General features: G+C 36.6%; 1 protein-coding gene across 1 annotated transcript; it reads left to right on the top strand.

Moving 5' to 3' along the window:
- Positions 1–2,961: 2,961 nt before the first annotated feature.
- On the top strand, positions 2,962–12,990 carry SLC25A24 (solute carrier family 25 (mitochondrial carrier; phosphate carrier), member 24; the record flags this gene model as incomplete). The annotated part of the gene is made up of 9 exons (XM_010015671.1): positions 2,962–3,088; positions 3,607–3,694; positions 4,180–4,291; positions 6,929–7,087; positions 7,433–7,585; positions 8,721–8,828; positions 10,504–10,671; positions 11,733–11,883; positions 12,568–12,990. Coding segments are annotated over 9 exons (1,245 nt in total), but the record flags the coding sequence as incomplete, so codon positions are not given.
- Between the last annotated feature and the right edge of the window lie 1,669 nt (positions 12,991–14,659).

Here is a 14,659-nt window from a genome sequence, read left to right as displayed (position 1 = left end):
TATCTTTATTGCTTGGTGTTAAAGTTATTATATAATGATGGAAGAAATGGTATACCTTGAAAAATAAATGTTTTCCTCTTGGGGCTGGGCTTACATAAAGGTGAAGTGATCCCACAATAAGTCAGTAACAAGAAATGGCAGGTTTTATGTGGCAGGCACACTGACCATTGTTTTCCAGCACTTCTAAGCAAGGATTAACATCTGGTTTGGTTCCTGCTCCATTGTTGTAAGCATGCCTATTTTAAAGTGCACCCAGTTCTCCACCAGGGAAGTTGGTAAACCAGGAAGTGGTACAGTGACAAATGGTTGTAACTATGCAAAATCTGGTAGTATATTCAATGCAGAACAGCAGAGTTGGGTTCCTTGTTGATCTGAAGTGAGGGTGATTGAAATGGGTTGCCTGAGGAGGCTGTGGAATCTCCATCCTTGGCGATGTCCAAGACTAACTGGATGTGGTCCTGTGCAACCTGATCGAACTGGACATGCTTTGAGCTGGGGTTGTGCTCAATGGCCTCTGGAGGTTCCTTCTAACGTGAAATATTATTTGATGTTGTGAATGAGCATTGTGCCAGGCTTCCCACAGAATCAAGTACATGTCTTCCTGCTGGCTATGCCCATGGAGTATGTCACCCCCCACAAGGGAATTTCTGCCTTGCCAGTGGAAGGCAAGCTCCTTTCAGTGTTGTCTTTGTTCCACAAACTCACAAATTACCGGTTTTATTCTTGAAACTTTAACATCTGCATGATTAGTACATTTCCTAGACACAAGAGGCTTTTGTTTCTATGAACTTCTAGATTTGTAATGTGAGAAAAACTGCATGTGACTGCTCAGTGAAAGCATATGCTTTTGTTTCCCATTGCTTCTGTTCTGTTGCACTGAGAGTGGCTGAGGCTTGCTTGAAGTCTAGAAAATAACTGTAAAAACAAAAGTTGGGAATGGAGAGTATGTTTGTGCTTGTCCTTTTCTAGCTGTTGCAATATAAAATCTGCTTATTTGGCAGATGAAATGGAAGGTGGTCCCCTTCACACACACTAATTGCCAGTGCTCTAAACCTCATAGGAATTTCCGTTTTCTTTGGCTCACATCATCCTCAGCAGCAGACGTTTTGTAACTGTAATTTAGTTCAAGATTTGTCATATCTGTGAGCCAGAACAACACTTCCCTTGTTCTACATTCTTGTTTGTGTAGTTCAGATAGTAGTAGGGAATAGTAACAATTTATGTTGATCAGAATTCACTCAGTGTGTGTATGACTGACATGTAAATTACATCTTCTCAGTAGCTTGTGGGAGTCTAGCAGGATGCTCAGATCCTGCAGTATGAGATGCCATGTGTGGAGTACAAGATGTGTTGAGATTGCAGTGTCTTTGAGGGAGGGGCCTTTCTTAATACCTTGCTAGAAGGTCATGGTCAGAAATGCATCCATAAACTTCAACAAGTATAAACTATTTTTCTTTGTAAGGCACAGACCTAACCATATTGGTAAGGATTTGAAACTGAATTGATGGGTATATTTCTGTTGGCAGGTTATTAGTAGATGTCACAATCAAGCTGAATTTATGAGTATACTAAGAACGCTATTTTTCTAAGATGATACCAAACACGTTTCTCCGAGTATATGGTAACTTGAGTCAATTTTATTATGCATAACTGCTGTATTATAGGAGGTAGATAATTTCCTTATTGCACTGTGTCATGCCATATTAACTTCCTCCCTTTCATTGAGAAATCTATGATAATCTTAGGAATTTGGGTGGGGTTTTGTTGGTTTTGCTTGGTTGTTTTTTTTTTTTTTGAGATTAAACATAAAGTACATCTCTTTTTTGGTGGGATAGGAAAGATAAAGGAGGCAACATAAATGTAATAAAATATTCTTTTTTTTTATTATTATTTTTTTTTTCAGACACCTGCAGCAAACACTCCAGAGTTTTCAGCTTCCTTTATGCTTAATTTCTGTAGGCTAGAACTTGCTGGACTTTGGTCTTTTGAGGACTTACACTAATTATAAAGGATTGAACAAAATAATTAAAACCAGATTTTGCAGATTACAACAGCCATGCAAATCTTGCTTATTCAGAAACTACTGTTGCACAAGGCAGTCTGCAGAATTGAAGTTTTGAAGAATTTTTGGCATATGCTTTACATGTACCCTGAAGTACTCTGAAACTTACTGCAAGTTAAGGAAGAGATTGTGCTATCAGTTTGGTCTCCTGTCCATCTTGTACAAAGTGCTGCTCCTATAGGATTTCACACTTTGGGGGAAACCATGGGGACTGATGCCCATATCAAAGGATGAGGCATAAGTTCCCCTTAAATCTTGTGTTCTGGAGCAGGGTTTTTGGGTGGATTTCCCTGACTGCTTCCTGCCCATCCTGTCAGAGGAGACAGCAGTGCTGTGGAAGCACAAGATGGGGTGAAAGCAGTGATCTATGGGCCTTTCCTCTCCTCTGCCCCACTGTGCTCTCTGCAACCCTTGCTGTGGCATGAAGCCTGAGCTCATAAATCCTGCAGAGCTTGTTAGCCTGGGCTTCATGCTTCTCAGGGTTTTGCCTTTGGAGACAAGCCTCAGCAATTACAGGCTGACACTTGGAGGGGGCTGCTGCAACTTCCCTTTATTAAAAACTATGTTTTCACACACAAAGATGTCTTTGATACTTGTAGGTGTAACTTGCCAGTGCTGCTAAGAAACTTCAAAATCTGAGTAGGAAAGCTATGTAAATAAAAGAGAAAACACTCAGCAGCAAAGACAGATTTAAGAAATCATTATTTATGAAAATACTGAGTGTGTTAAACTCCAAAACCAAAATATATCTCTTAAGCATATGCTTATGTGTTTTCCTGGTTTGACTCCCTAAGTGACCAATATGAAGCTTTCCTTAAAACTAGGGCAGTGTCATGCTGCTGTTGCTTTGTGACCTGCTGTAACTTGGAAAAGTCAAATGTTGAATTTTCTCTCAACAGAAAATTTTTAAAGCTGGAGATACAAACCAGGATGGACAGCTAGATTTCGAAGAATTTATGCAGTATCTTAAAGATCATGAGAAGAAGATGAAACTGGCATTTAAGAGCCTGGACAAAAACAATGATGGTATGCCTTGATTTATTTGTTCAAACATTGTGTGAAAAAGCTCTGCATTAAAAGTTATCTTCATTTATATTCTTTGTCTAAACCAGAGACAAAAAATTGTGAATATGGAACCTCTACTTCTTTTCCTTAAAAAGATCATAATAATAGTTTACTATAGATAGAAATAGTAAACTATTGTAGTCTTTTTTTCCTTGTTATTATTTTCGAGGTCCGTTGATTTGGGACTCTTTGTTCCCCAGATGGAGAAACTGTATGGAAGTTTCTAAGTATCTATTAAAGATTAACTACTTTTTAACTCAATGGATGTTTGCATCTCATTTGATTGCATGATTTTAATGTACTTATCTTCACTCAGTCCTTGTAGTAGACAATCAAAATACATAATTTGTGTTTAAATTGATTTTAAATGATCTTTGCTGTTGTGTAGGTGTTACAAGAAAACTTAGTGAGCTCCAAGGTGCAAAGTGTATTAAGCTCCATGTTTTAAACATGTATCATCTTTCTTTTTATTTTTCAAGGAAAAATTGAAGCATCAGAAATTGTCCAGTCTCTCAAGATACTGGGTATAAACATTTCAGAAAAACAGGCAGAAAAGATCCTGCAAAGGTCAGGAATTATTATATTTTTAAGATTTGAAGCTTCTTTGTGATATTAATTATTATATTTTTATAATTCAGAGAACAGGATAAATGGGATTGTAATTTTGAAAAGCATTGGTACCTTCAGTGGTGCCTTTAAAGAAATTCTTATATGCTTCATCTCTTCTTGGGTGATAGTAAGTCTAGTTGATATTTGAGCATCTTGTTCTGGGAGGAGAATGTTACTTTGTTTCCTTGTAAATGTTGTTGATAGAACAAAGTGTTGTGTTTAAATGGAATATGCCAGATGCCCTTGGATAAGAAAAGCATGGTATGGGAAGGCCATGGTAGATTCAGCCTTGACGTCTTCGTATGGAATTTATAGTCAGTTGTCACTGATGCGATGGCCAGTATTAAATAAAAAAGAAAGGAGCTGGGGGGAAGTCAACAAAACAGAGCAAAACTCCATCCCTATTACTATTTCCTTAACAGTTCTGTTTAATTTCTTTCTAGTATTGATGCTGACGGGACAATGACAGTAGACTGGAATGAGTGGAGAGATCATTTTATGTTTAACCCAGCTACAGACATTGAGGAAATAATTCGATACTGGAAACATTCCACTGTAAGTTCAACTTTCCTTTTAACTTAGTGCAGCTCTGCTGTGTAAATTTGCAATATTGAGTATAACAGCTTCACAGTTGTTACATTTTAAGCATACATGTATTTAAGATTGTTTTGATTTCCTTTTGTCTTCATGCTCTCCCATTTACAAGCACAATAGTGTCATGAGAGGTTCTTCTGAACAATGAATTTAATCTAAACTTTGCCAGTAACCATCAGTAATTCTTAGGAAGGAATCCTTTTTTTCCCTTGGCAGATATTTAGCAGAAAGATCAAAATCACAATATTAAATAATTTTCTTTTCACAGTACAATACATTGTTATGTTCAGCACTTTTCATGTGTTGAAACAAATTATAGAAACATTTTAAGTGTTTCTTATGTTGAAATTAGTTAAGTAGTTGCATTTATATAGTAACATTATTACTATCTTAAAATCACTGGTGTCATTGGTGATTTTCCCTGCACATGTTCTCACATTCTTTTGTGCTGTAGAGTTTCATTTAAGAATGACAGAATATACAGCAACAGGTTATCCACTGAACAGATAATTTTTTTTTAAGTTGCTATTGAATGGAGCTCTGGCCACCTCAGTGACAGGCTTTTTAGAACAAATAATAGGGTAAGTAAACTAACAGTAATCCTGTTTGCTGAGGAATTATTGGAGTAATCCATATAGTTAGGTAAAGACAGATTCCTTTCAATATAAGTAAGACCATTTATATCTTCAGGTATTAGTAATAAAAAAACTGTTCGAGATCTGAAAACTTTGAGTGTTTCACACTTCAGCCTCTGTTCAGAAATGCTTGCTGGAAGAGAGTTTGCTCCCTGTTTGCTGATGAAAACAGTTGAAGCACTGCTATGAGATCAAATAGTCCTAGTGCCAGTTTACTTAGTGGAAAACACCCTTTTGCTTTAATAAAATGTTTCATATTAATATTATTTAACATAAGAGGTTTTCTTTTCTTTTCTTTTTTTTTTTTTTTTTTTGTGTGAATTATGGAATGTCATTAGTTACTCCCACGAAACAATTTTAGAAGTCTCTTGTGACCTGACTGTGTGGCAGTCAGCTGATGACCCAGTTATCTCAGCAAGCAAAATCCAGCTTTATGGCAGCACAGCTGGTCTTTCAGATAAGAGCAGATGTGAGACCTCACATGTCTGGCTGGCATTGACAGCTCTTCCAATGCTGTTTTTATTGTAAAACTTTAATTGCTGTCAGACTCTTCCAAGCACATAACTGCATTGGGATAGAATTAATGTGAATTGATAGCCTTCTGTTATAAACACCCTAAAATTTAGCTTTTTTTCTTAATTGTGTTCAGGGCTTGGTAGACACAAGGTTTAAACCCTGGTAGATATGCATAACATCTCTAAGAACACTGAATTAATATTTTAAGGGTTCTGATTGACCTTTTGATGATTCTATGTAGTTGAGCAACTGATGACACCTTACTTGGAAACCGTGAATGTCAGAAAGATGAAATAATTTTCCAAATAATCTATGTTCAGTATCCAAAATAGTTAGTGCTTATCCTGCTTGTCCAGTGGCTATATCTATAATCTGTATCCTGCAATTCTTGTGTTCCAAATGATCAAAACAGTATTCTGCTTACTTAACAGATTGGGAATGCAGCATAAGTTAGGAATGTGGTGTCAACAATTAAAATCAACAGTTGTTAAAAAATTTATCAGTTAACATGCTTTCTGGTCAGTACTTATCAGTTATGAAAACGTTCTTGCTTCTTTATAGGTTAAATTTATGCATAATACTGGTTTTGCATTATCTACAGTGTATTTTTTCCTCATATATCGTGATTATAAATTGCATGAAGAGCAGCGACTATGTTTAAGTGATACGTGAGATTCCATAGTTCTGTGTCTTGGACAGCCTTATTGCTAATGCCTACAGTAGTATTTTTCGATCAAATTGTATGGTAATACGAACATGCACCTCTTAATGAACCTGCAAACTTTTACAGTTGAAAAACATCATTCGTGTGCCTTTCAGTGTAACTGAGGATAAAACAATGTATAAAACATTAGTCAAACTTGTAGTTTTGTAAGGTAATACACAGAAGTTACCAGAAATAGAATATTCCAATACATCAGCTATAAAAAGGCTACTTTAAAATGGTGGTGGGGGTGGCAAGATCCCACATATGTGTGAATAAATTACCATGAGAGAGAAATCTCTTGTTAGCATCCTTAGGAGATTACTAAACTAATCCTAGAAGGCTGTCCGGTGAAAGGTTATCGACAGCATATAAGTATTCAAGCTTTAGTGCTGACTGTGAAGGTCTACTGATCATGAGAGAATGTCGTTTGGGCCACGGTCGAGGAGGGAATTCAACATAATCTTTAATGATGATGGTGCAGTCTTTGAAATGGTGGGTCTGTGGTGGTATTGCTCAGTATCTATGTAGAAGTCATTAGAAGTTGCTATTCATTGAATAGCAATGGCAATCCATAGCAAGTTAATTATAGAATGTACACTAGAGATATTTTTTTTATTTTTCACTAGCATTTTATTTACATGTTCTCAGGTGGTAGGTTAATTTGGAATTAGAGCTCTTGGTAAAATTTGAGGTGATGGAATGAGAAAATTATTTGCACATCTTTCCTTTGGATTCTAATAGGTGTTGGATATAGGAGATAGTTTGACTGTTCCAGATGAGTTCACGGAGGAAGAGAAAAAGACTGGACAGTGGTGGAAACAGCTGTTGGCAGGAGGAGTGGCTGGTGCTGTCTCTAGAACAGGCACAGCACCATTAGATCGCCTTAAAGTAATGATGCAGGTAGGTGCAATGTCCAAGAACTTTTTAGTTGCCAGTATCAATTCAGTTTTGAGAGAGCTGTTATGGAAAACTGATAGCCAAATACAATATCAAAATTCTGTAAGCCTAGTTATGTTTTGACATTTTCCATATTTTATTCATAAAAAATTTTTTCCACTGTCATATTGGCAAAATTGTAATCAAATATTATAGTACTTGTGCCACTAAAATAAGATTTTTTTTTTTTGGTACTGGTTGTGTTTTTTGCTAGTTGATATATTTAAACAATATAATACTCAGGTGATGAGTTTTACAACCTAATCAGAGTAGTGTTCTTTACTATGACTTTGTGTTTTTTACTTTTAGGTTCATGGTTCAAAATCAAACAAAATGAATATAGCCAACGGTTTTAAGCAAATGTTGAAAGAAGGTGGTATCCGATCCCTCTGGAGGGGAAACGGTGTAAATGTTGTGAAAATAGCTCCTGAAACAGCTATTAAGTTCTGGGCTTATGAACAGGTAGGATTATAAATCGGGAATGAAAATGAGATTATATCACTCTCACTGTCCATTAGTTGCCCTTCTGTATTATATAGGAGTTCTTAGCATGGTTGTGGATTTTGTCGAAGTAATTTTAGAGTGACTTTCACATTTTAAAATAGTCTAATAGAATAGAATAATTGATAGAATTAATAGAATTACTAGAATATTGGATATTAGACAGATTTTGCTACTGTATTATAAGTGGTGTCTGTCATACATTTTAAACTGTTCTCCAGGCTGCATGGCTTTATGTGGAGTAAAGATCGAGTTTGTTGCTTTGAAGTGACAACAACCGAAAATTTAGCACATTATGCTAGCTGAACTTATAGAGGATTCTTTTTGAGTCAAATATAATGGCGCTATGTAAGATGCTTTCATCCTGGATTTCAGAGTTATATTTACCTCTGAATCAGCTTTAAGCATCATGTTAAGGCCTAATCCTCCTTTGGAAAATGAACTCTCATTCTCATGTAGTTAAATGAGCTTTATTTTTTTTCTCTGTGGGGCTTGCTAGTGCATCAGGTAAGACAAAATGAGCATATTGAACGTCTGTGTACAACTGTGAAATAAAAGCAACAAAACATTAAGTAAACTTTGGTACATTGCAAGACAACAGCAGCTTTTGAAATGCACATTTTACCTTACTCTTGCTTTGCTTTTTGGGGGCTGGTGGGGCATTCTTGTATGGTGGTGTCTCTGTCTTGGATGACACAGTATGTACAGCTCTCTGCCTCTGTGAACATGCTAGTTCGTCTTTCGTTCTTTGATTGGAGAGCTGGATCTGCAAGGGAGTTGGGTTCCACTTTGTTATCTAGAAGCCATAGCGTGAGTACCCTTATGATGGGTCTTTGGAATACCCGACAGTACTGTGTGTGGCAGAGGTGTTTAATGTAGAGGATTTTTGCAGGCTGGAATATTTTCTCTATTCTTGAGAATCTTTGTCCACAGGGTTGCAGTAAGCATAGCACTGAATTTGTTGGGTTTGTAAACATAACTGTAAAAAAGTAATTACAGCTTGAAAAGACATTTTGTACTGTACTCCTGCCACTTGTAGTAACTCTTGTCTCTCCTAAAAAGCATGTGATGTTTATTTTATGTGTTTTAACAACAGTATAAGAAGATACTTACTAAGGATGATGGAAATTTAGGCACTATAGAAAGATTTGTATCCGGTTCTTTGGCTGGAGCAACAGCACAAACTTCTATTTATCCCATGGAGGTAAGTAATAGAAAGTCTGCTTCCATTGGAGACTTTGCCAAATATCTGGTTCATTTCCAAGATAAAACCTATTTTGCTCTTGAAAATATTGTAGTAATTCCTCTGTATTCTTAGATCCTAATTTATTTTTACTTTGGACTTCCTTTTAGAATTTCAGTACCAGGCATTTTAGAATATACTATGTTCTATTTGATAAATGCCATTTTTCTATGTATTTGGCTGTATAATATCGTCTAAAGCAAGGTTTAAGTAAAACCTTAGCGCAGGGAAAAATAAAATTCAGTACATGTTCTAATGTTTTCTAAATTGGGCATTATTCTTCTTTCCACTGTATGTAAGCAAGTAATAGACTTGTGTGTTTCTGAACTGGTGAAGTTATGCTTCATTACGACTGGGAGCTGCGTCTGATAGGGAGATTAGTGTGGAAGGAGAATATGATGGCTACATTTGAGGCTGGGTGGATAAGCTGCTGTTTGTGGTACATATTTGTATGTGGTACTACACATGTTGCAATTTAACTAGTGTTAATATGTTAACTGCTAGAGGGTAGCTATTTAATATCCTGATTTTAATTTATTTTATTTTATTTTTTAATAGAAGTAGGACGTACTTCCATTACTGGTGGTCCCCCAGAAAGTTTATCTTGTGTAAATAACTGAAATATATATTGTGTCTGGGATCAAACAAGTACTAACATCAAGATTTGAAAGCAATGGAAAATGTAACCTAAATAGCTTTTTTATAGGGAGAAGTGTCAAGAGGAATAGAATTCAGCTGTTTTCATTGCTGGCAGTAATAATCTCTTTTTAAATAGCATCCTTGCTGTTAGAGCCACTGAATCACAGCTAGCCTGAGTACAGAGATGGGTTAAGTTATAGAATATCTGAAATGTTATGTAGATAATCTGGATTACACTGATCAATGGAGACAGGTGAACTATTCTGCAGTAAGATGCTTGATCTTCCTAACAAAGGTATAATACTGTTCTAGAATTGGGTTTTTTTAAGGGTGTTTCTAAGTAAAAGAAAAGCAAAGGGCCAGGAAACTCCTGAGGAAGCTACATTCTTAGGAGGCTTTAAAGTAGGCCACATTCTGCTCTGGAAATTTCTTTTGTGGTTTCTTTTGGATACTGTTATTAATTTTTTTTTTATTTTTTGTCCTAAGATGCTGTATAGACTTATCTCCATTATTAATCAGATGTTGTGTTTCAGTAGTAAGACACAATCCTTATACCTTTTAACTACCTCTGTGCTATGCTTTTTGAAAGATTATTTTCCTAATATGCTTTGCTTTTCCCAGATCAGAAGTGTTATCTGCTAGTATGTTAATGCTTTCACTTGTTCTTCAGCTAATGCTTCTATTAAATATTGCTTGCACTGCTGCCTTCAAGTTTATAAAAAAAATATGCCTGTTTTAATCAAGGAAAGAAAGCTAAAACGAAATTCAAAAAGCCTAATAATTTCTAAGATGGCATATGGTAGTATGTGTGCTACTCTGCACTAAGGAGAAAGCTGAAGAAGCCTACAGCTAACCATGCACAAAGGAGATTTTAAGTACCAAAATGCAAAGCAGGTCCAGACAATTGAAAGAGCAGAGAAATACTGTGTTTTCCTGTGTTGATAAAATACATTCATAAATATGTGTGTAATTAAGACAACTGTTATTTCTTTTTTAGGTTTTAAAGACCAGATTGGCGGTGGGTAAAACAGGGCAATATTCTGGGATGTTTGACTGTGCTAAGAAGATCTTGAAAAGAGAAGGTGTAAAGGCCTTCTACAAAGGCTATATTCCTAATATTCTGGGTATAATTCCTTATGCTGGCATTGACCTTGCTGTTTATGAGGTGAGTTTAGATCACTGAATGCATGTAGCTTTCATTAGTTAATTTACGGAAAGGTTAAATATCCTTCAGAATACTGTATCATTAGTTAGATTTATAATATGCTTGTGATATTAAAGTTGCCTTCAATTTAAAATACACAAATGAATTTCCCCTAGTCTAGACTGTAAAGTTTATCTTTGCCCTTTTTGGAGGAGTGGCTGTGCCAATGGGCCCTTACATGCAACAGTACCAAAAAAGAAATCTACTCATAAGGCAGGATTGTATAGACCTTGGCAATGCAACATGCTTGCATACTCAACTAAGCCTGTTGGACTTTAACATACCTGTTCTATTGCAAATATGGGCCTTAAAATCCTGATATGATATCATGTTACCTATCCAGCATTTATGATACTTAATAATTTTTTTTTGTCGTTTAGTCCGATTTTTAATGGATTATAGTGACCTGAATTCCTTGTGTGTCTCTGCATGTCACCAGAATTCTTTGTGACTGACATACAGTTGGTCTTAGGAGTTTGAAACACCATTGTCTTTCCCTTTCAGAGGAACTGACACCTTTTCCACCCATCAGCAATAATTAAAATGTTTTATCTACTTTGCCTGCTAGATGTTGCTTCAGAGTGTGTTAAGTAACTCGGGTGCACGCACTGGTTTTTTTCCTACTACAGCAGTAACCAGCAGAATTGCTTAAGCAAACATTTTCAAAGCAGAATGGAAGGTCTTTACTACAGTTTGCATCCTTGCTTCTGCATGGGGTGATGTGCACAGCTGTGAGAGGTTTTGTGGGATACTGAGTTGTGTTTCCCCTCTCCAAAGTATTAACAGGTCTCCTGCTGCTATATCTCTTAAGGATTTCTTTTCTAGGCACTAACTACTACAGTCTGGTGAAAGTCCTTGCCCGTGTGCTAAGGTGTTTACTTGTGCACTTTAAAAGTTAGCATGTAGCAAGATTGGTGCTTCTCAGGATTGATCCCCTAAGTTTTGTTATGAATAAAGATGTATTTGTTTACTTTCTTGAATGCTGATCTCTTGTCTTAGTATTTAAATTTATATCTTGGCAGCTCTTAAAGAGTACGTGGCTAGAACACTATGCATCAAGCTCCGCTAACCCAGGTGTTTTTGTACTGTTGGGATGTGGTACTGTTTCCAGCACATGCGGGCAGTTAGCCAGTTACCCTCTTGCTCTCATCAGAACACGCATGCAGGCTCAAGGTGAGTCCTGTTGTACTGAAAATATTTCTGTGTGGTCGCATCAGAATTAGATCATTTGGAATAGCTGTAGCAGAGACATGGGAAAAAGAAAACCCATCCTGGAAAATCAAGGATTTATCTGGAAAATCCTTCTTAACATTGGTCCCTTCTTCCTTTTATCCCCAGCATTGTTCTTCATCATACTTGATTCAGATGTAACATTTCAGACACTGGCGGTCTATGTGCTCTGAGTACCACGTTCCATACAAGACTACTATGCATAGAGCTCCTGTCATAGTCTGGGAACACTTTCCTAAAATCTAAAATGTTTTCATTTTATCTCTTAAAATTTAGGAAGAGACTTGAGTCATCCTGTGAAGGTAGACAACCATGTTTGCTCTGGAGGACATTTCAAATAGAGAGTTTCATAGCTGAGTTTTTGCTTAATATATTTGTGCACAGACTTAAGGATAGGAGCCTGGATTTCCAAAGGAATGTAGGTGGATAATGCTTTTCAGTGGGATGTACACATGTGGGTATCTCTCAAATGTCTAGGATTAAAGAGATGTCCCCCTCTGTGAGGACTCAATTTTTAATCAGTGGCCCTAGAGGTGGTAGTAGGCTCACTACCCAGGTGTTTGATACTTGATTAAGAATGTTAATGTTACCAGAACTGTTGTGTAATGCATTATGTTTTTATTCTAGCCTCTGTGGAAGGAGCGCCACAACTAAACATGGTCGGTCTATTTCAAAGAATTATTGCTACAGAGGGAATCAGAGGACTTTACAGGGGCATAGCCCCTAATTTTATGAAAGTGCTTCCAGCTGTCAGCATCAGCTATGTTGTATATGAAAAAATGAAGCAGAATTTGGGAATAGCATGAAATGAAGGAAAAAGGTGAGATGCTTCTAATGTTGCTGGAAACACCAGAACAAAAATGATTTCTCAAGTAATCTGCTCTCATAATTGGAGACAGATCTTTGTGGAGAGATGCTGCAACTTCTACTTTTGCCCTGAACTGGGAAGAAACTTTATTAAATTCTAATTCACCGTTTTTAAACAGATATCTATATTGCACTTTAAATGTCACTGAGTTAAAAAAAAATCAAGAAACTATCTTTAAATCAGCAATTTGTTTATATTTTCAAGAAATTGTATGTATTTTACTCATTGGCTTTTTTTTTTTTTTGTATTTTTCTCCTCTAAATGTGTATTTGGCTTGGATCAAACCAAAGGTAGGAGAAGATTATACTGCCTTGATACTGAATATATGAAGGTGACTTTTTGTTTTGTCACGCTGCCTATACTTAAGCAATTCACAGGCAACATTTTGCATGCCTAAAAGTAAGCACTTACTATTGTTATTTTTGAAGACTTAATGTTAAGTTTGTAAGAAACAGCATCTTGAATACAGATAAGGATAGAATAACACATTAAAATATAGCCCATCACCTTTATCATCAGGCAAGCTTTTTGGGGTTTTTTAAATGTTTTATTTAGAGAACAAGAGCCTGAGAAACTGCTGTTCCATGGTATCGGAATACCTCAAATGGATTTACACGGTATTTTTAGAGTACAGCCAGTGATTTTCATGATTTGCTTTGCTGGACCTGCTTTTCATTGCACTTGTAAATGTTAGCACCATTAACCATGCCAAGCTTTGGATTACAGCTGCACATTTTATAGGATCATCATATACAGGAACAGGAAAAGCTTGGTTACTAGATCCATTCCATACAAGTGCAAGTTGCCATTTAAAAATGGAGTGGAGGATCCCATATTAAGCTGATAGTGATCATAGTGCAGTTCATAGTGGAGCTAATTGTGGCTGCCCTGGGGAGAGAAATGCTTCTCATTTTGGACTCTCCGTTCTTTCCCTTACTCAGAGGGCTACTGTTCACTATGTGCTTTTAGCCACTAGAGGATTGCATTATTATGTAAAGATTTTACAGGTTTGTCATGCAAGAGAAATCCTTTTTCCCTCACAGTCTTCTGTGCATGCTGTGGCTGTGTGTGTGAAATTTGGGTAGTAAAATAATGAAGCATTTTGTCAAAGTGACCAAATGGGGCTGCTGATCTCAGGTGCCCATCAGATTGATGTTAATGAAACGAGCAAAGCAGGCACACAGAACTAGTTAGTGCTTGAGAAACAGCTCCTCAAAAAAACAAAGCAGCACTTCATCAATGCAGAACATTAGGTTTTCCTATGTACTTCCTTTGGGGGTGGGGTGGGCACATTTCAGTTGTCTTCAGGCCTGAACACTGAAAGAGAGCAACAATTATTGCCAAACTCATTTGTTATACTTTTCCTGCTTTCTGCAATGTGTGGTGTCTTAATCTTTGTAAATTCAAGATTATCTTTATACTTACTTTGACCTTCTAAAAGCAGCTGCCCTTAGACCACATCTGTGAAATTGGATTACTGAAGGGAGAACTTTGTTCCTGTAAGGTGATTAAGGGATCCCCTCCACCCCCCTTTTTTTGTAATTAAACAACCAAATAAGCAAGCAAACATAACTAACTGCCTGAACCTCTCTTGTTACACATGCTATTTGGGTCGGAGTTTTTGAACAGCAATCAGGTGTTAATATGTGTTTAATGCTTCCATGGCTGGTATTTATTCACCGTAAACTGATATATAATAACTCCAGAAAATTTGTACTCTAAAATGTTGTTTTATCAGATTTCAGAAAACGGCAGCTTTAGCTGTGCCTTTTGGCCTTCCCTTTAGGGGAACCTTGGACTTTGCACTTCTTTAAAAACAAAACAAAAGGTCATTCTATCCAAATCATCCAT

Source organism: Nestor notabilis, unplaced genomic scaffold (genome assembly GCF_000696875.1).
Source record: "Nestor notabilis isolate BGI_N333 unplaced genomic scaffold, ASM69687v1 scaffold25965, whole genome shotgun sequence".
NCBI lineage: Eukaryota > Metazoa > Chordata > Aves > Psittaciformes > Psittacidae > Nestor > Nestor notabilis.
This window is presented reverse-complemented; position numbering and strand designations above follow the sequence as displayed.